General features: G+C 41.9%; 1 protein-coding gene across 1 annotated transcript in view; it reads left to right on the top strand.

Moving 5' to 3' along the window:
* Positions 1-19,327, top strand: part of gart (phosphoribosylglycinamide formyltransferase) — a 44,354-nt gene that overhangs the window by 5,471 nt on the left and 19,556 nt on the right. The window contains exons 6-12 of the mRNA XM_081361849.1: positions 158-226; positions 5,314-5,439; positions 7,805-7,892; positions 13,446-13,531; positions 14,163-14,331; positions 14,915-15,149; positions 19,196-19,290. Of these exons, the coding sequence (XP_081217975.1) occupies positions 158-226; positions 5,314-5,439; positions 7,805-7,892; positions 13,446-13,531; positions 14,163-14,331; positions 14,915-15,149; positions 19,196-19,290 (868 nt within the window). The remainder of the gene's footprint in view (positions 1-157; positions 227-5,313; positions 5,440-7,804; positions 7,893-13,445; positions 13,532-14,162; positions 14,332-14,914; positions 15,150-19,195; positions 19,291-19,327) is intronic.

Here is a 19,327-nt window from a genome sequence, read left to right as displayed (position 1 = left end):
CAGTGTCACATGATCCTTCAGAAATCATTCTAATATGATGATCTGATGATCAAGAAACATTTCTGGTAATTATCAGTGTTGAAAACATCGAAATAGAATCTTTTGTTCCATTATTTGACACATTAAATGCGTAAATATTAATTTCTTGATGTTTCAGGACAAGGCGTTTGGTTCTGCTGGTGAGACTGTGGTGGTGGAGGAGTTGCTGGAAGGAGAGGAAGTGTCTGTAAGTACTTCCTGTTTATATGGATAGTTCACCCAAAAATGAAAATCAGCCCATGATTTCTCAGTCATCCTAGGTGTTTATGACATTCTTCTTTCAGACGAATACAATCAGAGTTATAATGTAAAATGTCGGCTAAAATAACTAGCTTCCGTCAGACATTACGTTGTGCGTCAAGTTCAGTGTTACTCTTTCGCCATAAATCGTTGCATACGACCGTCTGCCGGATGCTAGTTATTTTAGACGATACATTTTTAAATATGGATATTTTGAAATATTAGAATGCATTCACTTCACTTCACTTTTATGATGGATAGATTTTATGATGGATAGATGCACTTTTATGATGGACAGATGCACTTTTATGATGGACAGATGCACTTTTATCATGGATAGATGCACTTTTATGATAGATGTACTTTTATGATAGATGCACTTTTGTGACGGATAGATGCACTTATGATGGATAGATGCACTTTTATGATGGACAGATGCACTTTTATGATGGACAGATGCACTTTTATGATGGACAGATGCACTTTTATCATGGATAGATGCACTTTTATCATGGATAGATGCACTTTTATGATGATAGATGCACTTATCATGGATAGATGCACTTTTATGATAGATGCACTTTTATCATGGATAGATGCACTTATCATGGATAGATGCACTTTTATGATAGATGCACTTTTATCATGGATAGATGCACTTATCATGGATAGATGCACTTTTATGATAGATGCACTTTTATCATGGATAGATGCACTTATCATGGATAGATGCACTTTTATGATAGATGCACTTTTATCATGGATAGATGCACTTATCATGGATAGATGCACTTTTATGATAGATGCACTTTTGTGATGGATAGATGCACTTTTATGATGGACAGATGCACTTTTATGATGGACAGATGCACTTTTATGATGGACAGATGCACTTTTATCATGGATAGATGCACTTTTATCATGGATAGATGCACTTTTATGATGATAGATGCACTTATCATGGATAGATGCACTTTTATGATAGATGCACTTTTATCATGGATAGATGCACTTATCATGGATAGATGCACTTTTATGATAGATGCACTTTTATCATGGATAGATGCACTTATCATGGATAGATGCACTTTTATGATAGATGCACTTTTATCATGGATAGATGCACTTATCATGGATAGATGCACTTTTATGATAGATGCACTTTTATCATGGATAGATGCACTTATCATGGATAGATGCACTTTTATGATAGATGCACTTCTATCATGGATAGATGCACTTATCATGGATAGATGCACTTTTATGATAGATGCACTTTTATGATGGATAGATGCCCTTTTATGATAGATGCACTTTTGTGATGGATAGATGCACTTTTGTGATGGATAGATGCACTTTTATGATAGATGCCCTTTTATGATAGATGCCCTTTTATGATAGATGCACTTTTATGATAGATGCACTTTTATGATGGATAGATGCACTTTTATGATAGATGCACTTTTGTGATGGATAGATGCCCTTTTATGATAGATGCCCTTTTATGATAGATGCCCTTTTATGATAGATGCCCTTTTATGATAGATGCACTTTTATGATAGATGCACTTTTATGATAGATGCACTTTTATGATGGATAGATGCACTTTTATGATAGATGCACTTTTGTGATGGACAGATGCACTTTTATGATGGATAGATGCACTTTTATGATGGATAGATGCCCTTTTATGATAGATGCACTTTTGTGATGGATAGATGCCCTTTTATGATAGATGCCCTTTTATGATAGATGCCCTTTTATGATAGATGCCCTTTTATGATAGATGCACTTTTATGATAGATGCACTTTTGTGATGGATAGATGCACTTTTATGATGGATAGATGCCCTTTTATGATAGATGCACTTTTGTGATGGATAGATGCACTTATGATGGATAGATGCACTTTTATGATGATAGATGCACTTATGATGGATAGATGCACTTATGATGGATAGATGCACTTTTATGATGATAGATGCACTTATGATTAGGGGTGTCCATGGTTAACCGATTAACCGATTAACCGTTAAAAATTGCGTAACCGAGTGAAACATTTTGCTCGGTTAAGTGGCGTCAATTGAATTTAGTTGTAATACATTTTTGCACCACCAGAGACCACTAGACCAGTTTTCTAATATGAAGCGGGCAAAGAAAGCGTGCGTCCGAGAGTGAAGGCTGTGCGCGAGCCAGAAACAAACATAGTATCCGCGCCCCTGATCGCAGCACAATAATATCTGTCTGCAGAGCCGCAGAGCCACAGCTTTACCCCAGCAGTTTTACCCCGCGCATGCGCAGTTTCATCACCCATACAATTTGTATTATGCATTTCCTAAACATGTACTTGCTAATCAAACACTTTATATGAACAAACTACTAATCTATAAAACACAATCGGTCTTCCGACCTTTTACTATTGTGTTGAAATGCGCGAGGGAGAGAGAGCAATACAGCGCTCATGTTGTTTGAAGGCGGTGAGAGTGTGCGCGCGCGGCCAGGGCTCTCTCTATCTGTTTGTTCTTATGCGCCCTGTCCACTGATCTAAATAATTAGTTGTTACGACGACTTATTTGTTCCCTCGTTTTAATAAATCGTAGACACGTTGAACTAATTCCCTCCCTCATTTTTATTTAACGAATTACAACGTGGCCAAAAAAAGTTTGATACTATTAATTAGTGAAATGCTAAAGACCTATTTTTTTGTGAATTGGTGAATATTCAGGTGAATTATTTTGTGGCCACGAATTAATAATAATTATTAAACTGTTTTTCTTACCTGTGAAGATAGCTCTTTAGTGAAGGCCGACTATTCTCGTACAGCTTTTTATTCCTTTTTTTTTTTTTTTTTTTTTTGTGAATTGGTGAATATTCAGGTAAATTGTTTCGTGGCCTCGAATTAATAATACCTCAGCACGTTTTACAAGACCCTTCTCGATCGCAGCGGCAACGAGCACTTTGATCATTTAAAAAACAAAACATTTCAGCGCTAGATCGCCTAAAAAAAAAAAACGAACGAAATGAATGCTCTGCTAGTTAACTGGAGATGTTTTGTTTATTTGTATTGTTATTCGTGCCGCGAGAAGTTTCGAAAGTGGTGGGGACAATATCGACCTTAGAAAATAGTGGTGGGGACATGTCCCACCCGCAAATTACACCTATCTCGGGGTTGTGGCGCGCACACTATGGTTAACCGAGTATTAACCGCTAAGGGCCTCGGTTAACGGTTAATGAAAAACTTGAAAACGTGCAGCCCTACTTATGATGGATAGATGCACTTATGATGGATAGATGCACTTTTATGATAGATGCACTTTTATGATGGATAGATGCACTTTTATGATGGATAGATGCACTTTTATGATGGATAGATGCACTTTTATGATGGATAGATGCACTTATGATGGATAGATGCACTTTTATGATAGATGCACTTTTATGATGGATAGATGCACTTTTATGATGATAGATGCACTTTTATGATGGATAGATGCACTTTTATCATGGATATGATGCACTTTTATCATGGATATGATGCACTTTTATGATGGATAGATGCACTTTTATGATGGATAGATGCACTTTTATGATGGATAGATGCACTTTTATGATGGATAGATGCACTTTTATGATGGATATGATGCACTTTTATCATGGATATGATGCACTTTTATCATGAGCTGCGTTTACATGGACACTTATAATCGGATTGACGGCTCAATCGGACTAAAAAACCTTCATGTAAACACCTTAATCGATCCGATTGAGCTCGATCCGAATGAAATTTCGATCGGATTGAAAGGGGTGGTTTATTCCTTTTGTAATCCGATCGAGAGAACATGTAAACACTTGATCGGATTGAAAACCGAAACTGAAAGGACTGCGCATGTGCAATGACGTTAACTAGCGTAATGACGTATGACGCGCGGAACGAGCTGTTCTTCCTGTTGAATAAAGTGTCATATTAATAAGTTTCCCGTCATTCTAAAATTCTCATTTCACACGCGCGTCTGTGTAGTGAAGCTGGACAACGTCCCACCAGGCCTTGTTTTGGATTCTCATCCACAGACGTCTGGTTTTGGCCGCGGGGAGGGGCATTTTTACTGCGTGATCAATAAGCAGCACGGCAAAACGGTTAATATGCTCTAAATTATGACCAGAGACGAATCAATATTACGTCTGCTGTTTAAAACAAATAATGAACCAATAGAGGAGAATATTTATGCGCGAAAAGCGGGAAACTCTGTATTTTCGTGCAGTGTGCGCATGTCAAAACATCAGATCCGATTTGAAACTTGTGACATATAAACGCGCACATCAACCCGATTACTTTATTTATCATTCATGTAAACACCTTGTTCGGATTCATCAATCGGATTGATTTCATTCCGATTGTGTCCATGTAAACGTAGCTACGGATAGATGCACTTTTATCATGGATATGATGCACTTTTATCATGGATAGATGCACTTATGATGGATAGATGCATTTTATCATGGATAGATGCACTTTTCATAGATATGATGCACTTTTAGCATGGATTGATGCACTTTTATCATGGATATGATGCACTTTTATCATGGATATGATGCACTTTTATCATGGATATGATGCACTTTTATCATGGATAGATGCACTTATGATGGATAGATGCATTTTATCATGGATAGATGCACTTTTCATAGATATGATGCACTTTTAGCATGGATTGATGCACTTTTATCATGGATAGATGCACTTATGATGGATAGATGCATTTTATCATGGATAGATGCACTTTTATCATGGATAGATGCACTTTTATGGACTTCAAAACGGAAATGGCCATTCACTGCCATTATAAAGCTTGGAAGAGCCAGGACATTTTATAACATAACTCTGATTTTTTTTGTCTGAAAGAAGAAGTCATATACACCTAGGATGACTTGAGGGCGAGAAATCATGGGCTAATTTTCATTTTTGGGTGAACTATCCCTTTAAACCCTGGTGTTAATGAGGTGATCAGATCACGCTAATCGTCTTGTCTGTTCTCAGTGTTTGTGTTTCAGCGACGGCGTCACAGTGTCACCGATGCCGCCGGCTCAAGATCACAAGCGTCTGATGGATGGAGACGAGGGACCGAACACGGGCGGCATGGGCGCTTACTGCCCGACACCACAGGTCAACATCTCGTACTAGAGCTGCGCGATTAACCCTTAAAAGATCACAGTCTCGATTCAAACACCCACGGGATCTTATGCCTGAATGACAACAATCTGGATCTATTCTGCCGTTTTTCCCATCTGTCTTTAGTGTGTAATGTTGCTGTGTTAGCGAGAGTTATTCTCTATATCGACGGCTACGTTTACATGCAACCATATAATCTATTAGTAATCGGATTGACGGCTCAGTCGGACTGAAAAGCCCTCATGTAAACTCCTTAACCGATCCGATTGAGCTCATTCAGAATGAAATTTCGATCGGATTGAAAGGGGTGGTTTATTCCTTTTCTAATCCGATCGAGAGAACATGTAAACACTTGCGAAACTGAAAGGACTGTGCGTGTGCAATGACGTAGAAATAGCGTAAGGACGTATGACGCGCGGAACGAGCTGTTGTTCGTTTTGAATAAAGTGTCGTATAAATGTCGTTAATGAAACAAATAACCAATATAGGAGAATGGTTATTATGCAGAAACAGCGGGAAACTCTGTATATTTGTGCAGTTTGCGCATGTCAAAGAATCTATTCCGATTTGAAGCTTGTGACGTATAAAAGATCACATGTTTAGCGTTCGTGTAAACACTAATCAGATTCATCAATCAGAAGGAATTCAGTCCGATTGAAACAAAAGTTATGCATGTAAACACAGCCAGTGTCAGTGTTTCTGAACTCCTGAAACGCCTCCATTGTAGTCTTGAGTTTCTTCCGGGAACGAACACGTCACAATGGAGAATAACAATGGAGAATATGAGGAAATAATCAACATTCAAGTTCTAGTATAGCCTGAAAACAACATCAAGACTTTGTAAAAGGGTATAATAGGTCATTTGACTAGTGTGATCACAGTGATTCAGATCTGCATTATCACTGACACAGAAAGAGAAAGTTATTAGATGGATTCAAAAACAACTACACAATATCACAATTACCGTTGTATTAATTCAGATGATCACAGAAGTACTGGGTTTAGAGTTGAAATATAACCACTGACGTCTACGTTAGGGTGAAGTAACTTGACGCTTTAAATAACGATTGTATCAATTACACCGTTACACCAGTAGGAGGCGACAATTTCAAAACATTAAAAAATGCTGATTCATCCAGTAATGAGTCATTGAATCATTCACTCAAACCAATTTTGTTTAATTAATTCATATTAATTAAATAATTTTTGAATATACATTTTGTCCAAACCTCTAGTAAATTACATGTAATTTCATTTAGTTGTCTGTTCAGAATCATGATCTGTTTGAAAAAAAAAAGAAAAAAGATGATTCTCAATCTATCCAGATCTTATCTATCGTGCAGTTCTGTCTTATTTTTATCTTGGATACCTGTATTTTCGTGTATGTGTATGTGTATGTGTATGTGTATGTGTATGTGTATGTGTATGTGTATGTGTATGTGTATGTGTATGTGTATGTATATATGTGTATATGAAGAGTTCAGATGCAAAAGCCTCTAAATGCCATCTGAAATTTTCTTATAGAATGATCATTTTTATCAAGCTTGTATATTTAAATTCAATAATTTCACTTAAATGGCAATGAAGATTTCCTATTAATTATCATTTAAGTGAAATTACTGAACCTAAATATATGAGCTTGATAAAAATTTCAGATGGCATTTAGAGGCTTTTGCATCTGAACTCTTCATGTGTATATGTATATGTATGTGTATATGTATGTATGTATATTAGGCTAACTGAAATAAAACCATGCCAATCTCTAGGTATGGTGAAGGCTATGTGATGATGTGGGGCTATTTTAATTCCAGAGGCCAAGGGAACTTTATCAGGATGCATAGTATCCTGGATCCATGAAGTAACTGGCCTTTAAAAATAAAAATCGGCCTGCCTCTATGGGAATTTAACATAGGGGTGTACTCACTTATGCACCCTGTATTTTAAGGAAGAACATTTATTTATTTACGATACATTATTCATTCACAAAGAAAATCGGTGTCCTTAAAGGTTGGATTTTTCCTAAAAAATTTAATTAAGGCATTAAGTTCAATTTCCAAAAGATGATTTTTTTATTCCTCTTTTTAGTCAACTTTAGCATGGGTGTCTAAACTTATGCATAGCACTGTATATGTGTATATGTATATATGTATGTATGCATGTCTGTGTGTGTGTGTATGTATGTATATGTGTGTGTGTATGTGTGTGTTTGTATATGTATGTATGTGTGTGTATGAATATATGTGTGTGTATGAATATGTGTATGTTTATGTACGTATGAATATATGTATATGTTTATGTATGTATGAATATATGTATATGTTTATGTATGTGTTGATGGAGCTGTTGAATGTGTGTGAAGGTGTCGGAGGAAGAGCTGCAGGAGATCAAGAGATCCGTTCTGCAGAAAACCGTGGACGGCATGAGAGACGAGGGAACGCCGTATGTGGGTGAGTTACAGACAGACTAACACAGGGTTCCCGTTCCCACGGGTCCTTCAAGTCCTTGAAAGTTTGTGAATCTGAAGAAGAAAAAAAAGTCAAGGCTCCGGAAAGTTTTTGAAAATAAACACACACAGACACAGGTCCTTGAAAGTGCTTGAATTTGTTTTGTGCAAGAAGTTTTCTGGAAAAATTCCATATTCCCTCCAGTCCGCTAATGTGTGATTTCGCCAACACTTTGTGGCCTATGCACACTAGCTTGCTTGATTTGCGTTAATTATGCGCATTTTCACATTACGTTAAGCTCGAAACTACTATGATGCTAACTCAGCGTTTCATGGTTTCATGCTAAAGTTAATATCAGAACATTGCGACGTTCGTCTGTTATAGGACAACTTAGTTTGAATAAACGAGCAGACACTGATTAGCTACTTGATCGCCTAAATGAAAAAAATATATATATATTTTTGTGTAGTGTTCAATGTTGTTATCGATAGAGATACGCGGATGGGGTATTATTTCATCCGCAACCGCATCACAAAACTCATCATCCGCACCAACGTTTTTTTGACCAGATTTCAAAGCCGCACCCGCCCGCCATCCGCTGATTGTTTTGCGGTCTATGGACGATGCAATGCTCTGCTGATGCGAGCCGCAAGAAAGCCCTTGTCTGTTCTAGAAAGGATGCAGCAAAGATATTTAATGCTAATGTATGAGGCACAGGCCTACGCTGAGTTTCATTCATTTACGATGAGATGCGCTCTAGGTCACAATGCAATGCAATTGAACGCGGCGCGCCGGCGCCTCCATGTCACCGTTCTTATATTGTCTGCTATATTAGACTGCAACCTGTCTTTTGAAAATCATATTTCATATGTTACAAGAACAGCCTTTTTCCACCTTAGAAACATTGCTAAGCTACGTAACATGCTATCAGTTTCTGATGCAGAAAAGTTAGTTCATGCATTCATGACCTCGAGACTAGATTACTGTAATGCTTTATTAGCTGGTTGTCCTGCATCCTCAATAAACAAGCTACAGTTAGTCCAAAATGCCGCCGCTACAGTTCTAACTAGATCAAGAAAGTTTGACCATATAACACCAATTTTATCATCACTACATTGGTTACCTATAAAGTTCCGTATTAATTACAAGGTATTGCTACTGACTTATAAAGGCCTAAACGGCTTAGCTCCAGTCTATTTAACGGATCTTCTATCGCCCTATAATCCATCGCGCTCTTTAAGATCACTAAATTCGAGGCTTTTGGTCATACCTAGGATATCCAGATCCACCAAAGGAGGGAGAGCATTTTCACATTTAGCTCCAAAACTCTGGAATAGTCTTCCTGCAGGCATGAAAACTCCTCACCTTTCGGCGAAATTCGCCGTTTTAAAACCTAAAAGGGTCACCTACGTGATTTGTGCAGATCCGATGAGAAAATATTTATGGGGGGGAGGGTCGAGGCCGAGGCCAGCATTTATCCCCTATAAAGTTACCATAAACTTCGCAGCTTTAAAAAACAATCATCATTCCTAATGCCGAAACATGACAGCCAATACGAGTCAGAGTAACGTTAGGGCAGAAATGTTTTCAAAGTCTTTTACACCGCGAGTCTGACAACTGGACACACACTGCCGAACAAAGAACCGCACGTCGGAAAGCAAGCCTAAGGTAAGTTAGCTAACAATGTTAACTGTCCTGTCAGATACAGACAGCGATGTTGCCAATGTCATTATTTTTAATTTTGACATAGAAGTGGGCGAGATGATATCGCGAGCGGGCGCGGGCGCCGTGAGCGCTGAGCGAGCAGGAACAGTGCAGTGTTAGGCCGGTGACACACTGGATGCGTGGCGTAAGCGTCTCAGCTGCGTGGCGTGTCCGTTTTTATTTCGGCTCCCATGTTAACAGGTTAGAGCTTGCACACTGCGTGCGTGACACGCGCGTCTCAGGCGCGGCTCGAGCCGCGCGGAAAACGCGTGCTTGCTAGAAATAGAACCGACGCCTATTTTTCACGCGACACGCAAGCGTCTTGGAAGCGTTTCCAAGCAAAATTGAATAGGAAAAGATGTTTATATGAAATTTTGACACGAATACATGTTAATAAACGTCATTTTGATGTTTGAAAGTGTCTAGGGTTTGACATAAATGCAAATATAAATGCAATTTAAAAAATTATTATCGATTTTCAAATACTGCACCTGTCAATTGCAGAATGAAATATTCTATAGTCTATATTGCCGTCAACACTGCCGACGTTGTCTTTGCTGCTATATATTTATGTTTAACATGAAGTATAGGCCTTCCACAACTCTCTCCCCATGTCACCAATATGTCACCTAGCAGCAGCAGCGCCGCGTCAGACACGCTTCTGGTGTGCAAAGACACAGAAAACGCGACGCAGCCGCCACGCATCTGACACGCAACAGAAACGCCACGCTCACGCCACGCATCCAGTGTGTCACCGGCCTTATTCATTGCGCGGCTCGCGAGCCTCAAGCGGCTCGCCAAGCATTAATTTGTGGCTCGCATGGCGGTAAATAATACGGTGATATGATAATGCATTCACTAGAGATATTTCATAAAAACATTAATAACAAGTACATAACCCGTTAAAAACTTCTATTACAAATTATTTCGATCGGATTGAAAGGGGTGGTTTATAGAGAGAACGTGAAAAAACTTGATCGATTGAAAACCGAAACTGAAAGGACGACGTATGACGCGCGGAACGAGCTGTTCTCCTGATTAATAAAGTGTCAAATGAGTATCCTTTCATTCTATAATTCTCCTTTCACTCAGCATCTGTGAAGTGAAGCAGGACAACGGCTCACCAGTCCTTGTTTCAGATTATCATACAGACGACTGGTTTGGGGCATTTTTAATGCGTGATAAATAGAAGTAGTAAATAGTTTTTTTTTCTCTGACACCCGATGAAACACGTAGATCAGCGGCCCATTGGTTCTTTTCTTGATTTCCACTGGGCTAGCCCAATCACATCTTTAATGTGAAGTATAGAAATATACTCTTTCAAGTATAGAAATTAGTACAAAACTATGAAAGTTTCCTCTTTTTCAGTGCATTTGTTTTACAATATATGGCTATTACTATCATGGGATTAATATTATAACAGTTATTGTAGCAGTAATGTAGACAGACACTGTAACTAAAGGAGTTTTGAAATTTTCTTTGTTTAATTTGCACCAGATTGATGAATTTAACATTAAAAATCACAAAATACTGGGGAGCATGCCCCCGAACCCCCCTAGAGTGGCAAAGGTCCACTCATCACAGTGATCCAAAAATCCTGTGACAAACACTGGTAATACTATGCCAATGCAGCTTACAGGGTTTGGGGGACATTCATCACTGTGGAGTATAGTTAAATTCTATTAATAAGTGAGAATTTCATCTGTTCATGTTAACTCTTACGCTATTTTTCTTTGATTGGGGGGGGGGGGGGGGATATATGCCGCATCCTTCTCACCTTTTTTACCCCTGACCTGTTTTCATGCCTGTTCCTGATACTGTTCGTTGCTCAGACTCGCTCTCCCAGTTTAAAACTAGATTAAAGACGCATCTCTTCAGCCAGGCATTCATATAATACTTTTAATCTGACAGGTAAATCTGACCTCTACTTCATAAACGCCAGAGGAGAACTGGCCCCCGACTGAGCCTGGGTTCTCCCAAGGTTTTTTTTTTTCTCCATTAGGTCACCTGATGGAGTTTTTCAGTTCCTTGCCACTGTTGCCTTTGGCTTGCTCAGTTGGGGATATTTAATTTAATTAATCAATCAACGATACTATTGATCAGCATTACCAAACGTGGACGTTCCACTTGAAACAAACATTGATGTATTGTTTTAATTTATTACTGTGAAGCTGCTTTGATACAACCTATGTTGTGAAAAGCGCTATATAAATAAACTTGACTTGACTTATATTTGCTTTTTATTTATTAAATACATGCAATTGATGAAACATTTATTAAAATTAAAATACAATTTGTACAAAACGAAATTCGCTTTAAAGAAAGGCTTTCTACAAAGCAAAACTTAATGAAGTGGTAAAAATCATGTCTGACGATTTACAAAACAAAACTTCATTAAGTGGTAAAAACCATGTCTCCCGATATATTGCGCATCTTATGATCCTATCTTTTATTACAATTGTTTTTGAGCTAAAATGTAATACACATCATATAGGCTATATACACACTGTATATGTTTCTTTTATCAAACATGTTTGGGGTCAGTCAAGGGGTAATTAAACTGCACGATCAGTTATCGGTAATGATACGTTGTTTATTATTGCAAATGTTTATTGCTAATGTTTATTATTGCAAATGTTTTTCATTTGTTTAATAAATCTCATAATGATGGTACATCACTATATCATAGTCATAGCTTTCATTTCTATCTCAAATGATTGGCGGTCGGTCAGGGGGTACTCGGCAAAGAATCAAATACAGTTGGAAATGACGTAGACCATTAATAACACAGACTGTTAACAATTGTTTTTAATTAGTATTTAAACATTCTCTATGATAAAAAATGTTTGTAAAAAATATTTTAATAACACGGTTTTGGCGATTATAGAGTTCTAATGACGGTGTTCAACTATAACCGTCGGTCTCATGGTTATATACTAACCGTCACACCCATACTCTGATGTCCTCAGAGTGTGTATGTGAAGATTTAGCTCAAAATACCCCACAGATATTTTTATATCGCATGTTAAAATCGTCACTTTTTGAGGGTGAGCAAAAACGCACCGTTTTTGTGTCTGTTCCTTTAAATGCAAATGAGCTGCTGCTCCCGGCACAGGGGGCGGAGCTTCAAGAGCTTGTGTCCTTTTACCTCACACACACACACACATGCACTGAACATTTCTAAAACTTTTAGCCTTTAATGTTCAAACCGGAGTCAGACAATGATGGAGAGACTCGAGAAGAAGTGACAACATGTAGAAGCAACAGGACATTTCTGAATGGTTATTGATGAATTTATGAAGCTGATGTGGAGTTATCTTCTAGTCATTGATTAGCATATTCTGTCTTGATAATCTATAAATTGTGTTCTGGGGGCGGGGTTTATGTAAATTTTAGGGTTGGTGATGTCACTAACCCGGGAGGAATGTGGTGTAGTCTCTACCAGCCGTTTGTTGTAGTCCTTAAAAAGCGATTTCTGTAAAAGCAAATATCTCCCTTTGCTCTGAACTTTGAGCGTCGTAACTTTGCAGATGTTGTTTATGATCAAACAGCAACATTACACACTAACTATAGTTAGAAAAGTGAAATCATATTCAACCACCCCTTTAAACTACAGAGCTTTGATTTATAAAGCTAAGCAATTTAAAGAAATAGCATTTAAGCATAAAAAGAAGATTTTGAATACTTTCCATGCAATTACAATAAAGAGGGACGTAACAGTATTCCACATGTGTCATGTGCTGTACTTCATGTCTTCTGAAGGCATTCTGCAGAATTGAAACTTGAGTCGGGAACAGAATGTTGTCATTATTTTCCGTCAATCATTCTTCATCTCGCTCGTCTTCCTCTCAGGTGTTTTATACGCCGGACTGATGTTGACTAAACAGGGACCGAAAGTCCTCGAGTTCAACTGTCGCTTCGGTGACCCTGAGTGTCAGGTGAGATGATTCATAGCACATTTTATTCATGTAAGTTGTATGCTTTGGGCAAGTTTTATCTCAGGTGAGCATCAGTTGGCTCTGTGGACGTTTGATGTGCTGCTGTCTGTTGATCCTTGAGGCGAAATCTCACCGTATGAAATATAATACCGTTGATATAATGACAGGGTGTTCAGGTAAACATCAATTACAACATCACTGTTTTTTTTCTTGTGACTTTTGGGGAATGCTCAATTATTTTGTATAAATGCCTTGCAGGCTTGTAGCTCTTTTCCATAAATAAGCCTAAAAAATAAAACACCAACATAAAACAGCAGTCCAAGTGACCTGTGCACGCATTACAACTCTTTTGAAGTAAATTGTGAGGAATTGACTGAAATTATTGAAGCGCAGTTCCTTCAGTTACTCCATCTGGTCTGATCTGATCGCAACGTTTCAATATTTTTGGTCCGTTCCTCACAAAAAAAGTCCGATCTGTGAATCCAGTCAACTGATTCATTTTAACGAACCGACTCAAAAGAATCAGAATCATTCACTGATCCAGTCGTGTTAACAGCAGAAGGGGAGACGAATAATCAATGAATAACCTCTTGAATCTGTGTGGTCGCTCGGCTGTGTGTGTCTCTGTCAGGTCCTGATGCCGTTGCTGAAGTCTGATTTATATGAGGTGTTGAAGAACACGCTCCGGTCGGACCTGAGCTCGAGTCCAGTGCAGTGGCTGGAGGACGGTGTGGCCGTCACTGTGGTCATGGCCAGCGGAGGATATCCCGGCTCATATAAGAAGGGTCTGGAGATCACCGGTGCGTTACCTGACACGTTTATATATTTTATTTTATTTTATTATTGTATTATATTATATTTTATCTTATTTTACACGTTTAAAATGAAAAAGTCCCACATTATACTAGCATGAAATTCATGGGACTATTATTTTGAAATTTGTGCTTTACTACTTCCATCTGCTCATTCATAAAAATGAGGGAGATACAATGTGCACTCTTACAACCTTTTACAACATATAACAATATAAACATTGTAAACATTGTTGTAATAAACATGGTTGTAGGAGTGCATATTTTATCTCCCTTATTTTTATGAATGAGCTGCTGGTTGTAGTAAAGCACAGACATTTCAAAATAAGAGTCCCATGAATTTGGGGCTAGTATAGAATGAATGTGTGTAGTAGAAATGAAATATGAAAAAAAGCGTACTACATCTGCCATGTCGTCATTTTCATGTGATTTAGCAGTGTCGCTTCACCTCCATTCATAAATCCTCTATAGTACTATTCTACCGTACTATATAGTATAGAAGTAGGCATATTCAGACTTTGATAGGGCAGTTTTGATGTCCAATGAATGAATCCTGTGCTCTTTTCTTTAGGTTTGTCCCGGGTGTCAGAGATGGGCGTTCAGGTGTTCCATGCAGGCACTGCGCTGAAGGAAGGGGGCGGGGTTATTACGAGTGGTGGGCGTGTCTTAACTGTGACCGCGGTCCGACCCACCCTTCAGAACGCCTTACGCTGCGCCAATGAAGCCGTGGCAGCGATCAGCTTCCCTGATGGCGTGTACCGGCGCGACATCGGCCACCGCGCCATCACGTACCTCACCCGCACCAGGTGTGTGTTCACACCGTAACTGGTTCACACCGCAACCCCGTTCTCACCGCCACCCCTTTCAAACTGCAACCCGTTCTCACCGCAACCCGTTCTCACCGCAACCCCGTTCACACCTCAACCCGTTCACACCGCAACCCGTTCTCACCACAACCGGTTCACACCGCAACCCGTTCACACCGCAACCCGTTCTCACCGCAACCCCGTTCACACCTCAACCCGTTCACACCGCAACCCGTTCACACCGCAACCCGTTCTCACCACAACCGGTTCACACCGCAACCCGTTCACACCGCAACCCGTTCTCACCGCAACCCCGTTCACACCTCAACCCGTTCACACCGCAACCCGTTCTCACCGCAACCCGTTCTCACCGCAACCCGTTCTCACCGCAACCCCGTTCACACCGCAACCCCGTTCACACCGCAACCCCGTTCACACCGCAACCCGTTCACACCTCAACCCGTTCACACCTCAACCCGTTCACACCGCAACCCGTTCACACCGCAACCCGTTCACACCGCAACCCGTTCTCACCGCAACCCGTTCTCACCGCAACCCCGTTCACACCTCAACCCGTTCTCACCGCAACCCGTTCTCACCGCAACCCGTTCTCACCTCAACCGGTTCACACCGCAACCCGTTCTCACCGCAACCCGTTCTCACCGCAACCCCGTTCACACCGCAACCCGTTCACACCGCAACCCGTTCTCACCGCAACCGGTTCACACCGCAACCCCGTTCTCACCGCAACCCGTTCACACCGCAACCCCGTTCACACCGCAACCCCGTTCACACCGCAACCCGTTCACACCGCAACCCGTTCTCACCGCAACCCGTTCACACCGCAACCCGTTCTCACCGCAACCCGTTCACACCGCAACCCGTTCTCACCGCAACCCGTTCACACCTCAACCCGTTCTCACCGCAACCCGTTCACACCGCAACCCGTTCTCACCGCAACCCGTTCACACCGCAACCCGTTCTCACCGCAACCCGTTCTCACCTCAACCCGTTCTCACCGCAACCCGTTCACACCGCAACCCGTTCACACCGCAACCCGTTCTCACCGCAACCCGTTCTCACCGCAACCCGTTCACACCGCAACCCGTTCTCACCGCAACCCGTTCACACCTCAACCCGTTCTCACCGCAACCCGTTCACACCGCAACCCGTTCTCACCGCAACCCGTTCTCACCGCAACCCGTTCTCACCGCAACCCGTTCTCACCTCAACCCGTTCTCACCGCAACCCGTTCACACCGCAACCCGTTCACACCGCAACCCGTTCTCACCGCAACCCGTTCTCACCGCAACCGGTTCACACCGCAACCGGTTCACACCGCAACCGGTTCACACCGCAACCGGTTCACACCGCAACCCGTTCACACCGCAACCGGTTCACACCGCAACCCGTTCACACCGCAACCCGTTCTCACCGCAACCCGTTCTCACCGCAACCCGTTCTCACCGCAACCCCGTTCACACCTCAACCCGTTCACACCGCAACCCTGTTCACACCTCAACCCGTTCACACCGCAACCCGTTCTCACCGCAACCCCGTTCTCACCGCAACCCCGTTCTCACCGCAACCCGTTCACACCGCAACCCGTTCTCACCGCAACCCGTTCTCACCGCAACCCGTTCTCACCTCAACCCGTTCACACCGCAACCCCGTTCTCACCGCAACCCCGTTCTCACCGCAACCCGTTCACACCGCAACCCGTTCTCACCGCAACCCCGTTCACACCGCAACCCCGTTCACACCGCAACCCGTTCTCACCGCAACCGGTTCTCACCGCAACCCGTTCTCACCGCAACCCGTTCTCACCGCAACCCCGTTCACACCGCAACCCGTTCTCACCGCAACCCGTTCTCACCGCAACCCGTTCTCACCGCAACCCGTTCACACCGCAACCCGTTCACACCGCAACCCCGTTCACACCGCAACCGGTTCACACCGCAACCCCGTTCACACCGCAACCCCGTTCACACCGCAACCCGTTCTCACCGCAACCGGTTTTCACCGCAACCCGTTCTCACCGCAACCCCGTTCACACCGCAACCCCGTTCACACCGCAACCCGTTCTCACCGCAACCCGTTCTCACCGCAACCCGTTCTCACCGCAACCCGTTCTCACCGCAACCCGTTCTCACCGCAACCCGTTCTCACCGCAACCCGTTCTCACCGCAACCCGTTCTCACCGCAACCCCGTTCTCACCGCAACCCGTTCTCACCGCAACCCGTTCTCACCGCAACCCGTTCTCACCGCAACCCGTTCACACCGCAACCCGTTCACACCGCAACCCCGTTCACACCGCAACCGGTTCACACCGCAACCCCGTTCACACCGCAACCCCGTTCACACCGCAACCCGTTCTCACCGCAACCGGTTCTCACCGCAACCCGTTCTCACCGCAACCCCGTTCACACCGCAACCCGTTCTCACCGCAACCCGTTCTCACCGCAACCCGTTCTCACCGCAACCCGTTCACACCGCAACCCGTTCACACCGCAACCCCGTTCACACCGCAACCGGTTCACACCGCAACCCCGTTCACACCGCAACCCCGTTCACACCGCAACCCGTTCTCACCGCAACCGGTTCTCACCGCAACCGGTTCTCACCGCAACCGGTTCTCACCGCAACCCCGTTCACACCGCAACCCGTTCTCACCGCAACCCGTTCTCACCGCAACCCCGTTCTCACCGCAACCCCGTTCTCACCGCAACCCGTTCTCACCGCAACCCGTTCTCACCGCAACCCGTTCACACCGCAACCCGTTCACACCGCAACCCCGTTCACACCGCAACCCGTTCTCACCGCAACCCGTTCACACCGCAACCCGTTCTCACCGCAACCGGTTCACACCGCAACGCATTCACACTGTAACACTTCAGATTTAATATCAGTGTTATGTCTGTGATTTGTATACATTTTTCTAATAAACAAAGTCATAAAGACAGTATTCTAGCCTTTTTTGTGTGTTTTCTGCAAATCAAGCATCACTAGCACTATTACAGCTATGTTTTTAGAGTTATGTTTGTTTGAATCACTAACCGTAAATATTAAAGTTCAGTCTGCCATAGCATTTTATTTATTTTCAGCTTTATTTAAAGGGATAGTTCACCCAAAAATGAAAATTGCCCAGGATTTACTCGCCCTCAAGTCATCCTAGTGACTTTCTTCTTTTAGACGAATACAATCAGAGTTATATTAAAAAATGTCCTGGCTCTTCCAAGCTTTACAATGGCAGTGAATGGCCGTTTCTGTTTTGAAGTCCATAAAAGTGCATCATATCCATGATAAAAGTGCATCTATGATGTCACTTTTATGATGGATAGATGCACTTTTATCATGGATAGATGCACTTTTATCATGGATAGATGCACTTTTATGATGATAGATGCACTTTTATGATGGACAGATGCACTTTTATCATGGACAGATGCACTTTTATGATGATAGATGCACTTTTTTCATGGATAGATGCACTTTTATGATGGACAGATGCACTTTTATCATGGATAGATGCACTTTTATCATGGATAGATGCACTTTTATGATGGATAGATGCACTTTTATGATGGATAGATGCACTTTTATGATGGACAGATGCACTTTTATGATGGACAGATGCACTTTTTTCATGGATAGATGCACTTTTATGATGGACAGATGCACTTTTTTCATGGATAGATGCACTTTTATGATGGACAGATGCACAGACTTCAAAACAGAAAAGGCCATTCACTATACTACCATTATTAAGTTTGGAAAAGCCAGGACATTTTTTTATTATTTAATTCTGATTGTGTTCGTCTGAAAGAAATATGTCATATACACCTAGGATGACTTGAGGGCGAGTAAATCATGGGCTAATTTTCTTTATTGGGTGAACTATCCCTTTCAAACAGTGACATCTTTATGGTTTAAACAGTGCAATCATTGTGTCATGGTGGTGTGCTTTTGTGCAGATAAGCAGCACTGATCACACAGAGTTTGATTTGGTGATTTAGATCAGCTGACCGTTGTGTTTGTCCCACAGAGGACTGACGTATAAAGACAGTGGCGTGGACATCGCTGCTGGGAACAGACTCGTGGACTTGATCAAACCTCTGGCCAAGGCCACGTCTCGACCAGGTGATTCCTCAGATCACACCTCAGATCGCTTCAGACC

The sequence above is a fragment of the Scardinius erythrophthalmus genome (assembly GCF_964197995.2).
Source record: "Scardinius erythrophthalmus genome assembly, chromosome: 3".
NCBI lineage: Eukaryota > Metazoa > Chordata > Actinopteri > Cypriniformes > Leuciscidae > Scardinius > Scardinius erythrophthalmus.
The sequence above is the reverse complement of the archived record's forward strand: the minus strand, read 5'-3'. Positions and strand labels throughout refer to the sequence as shown.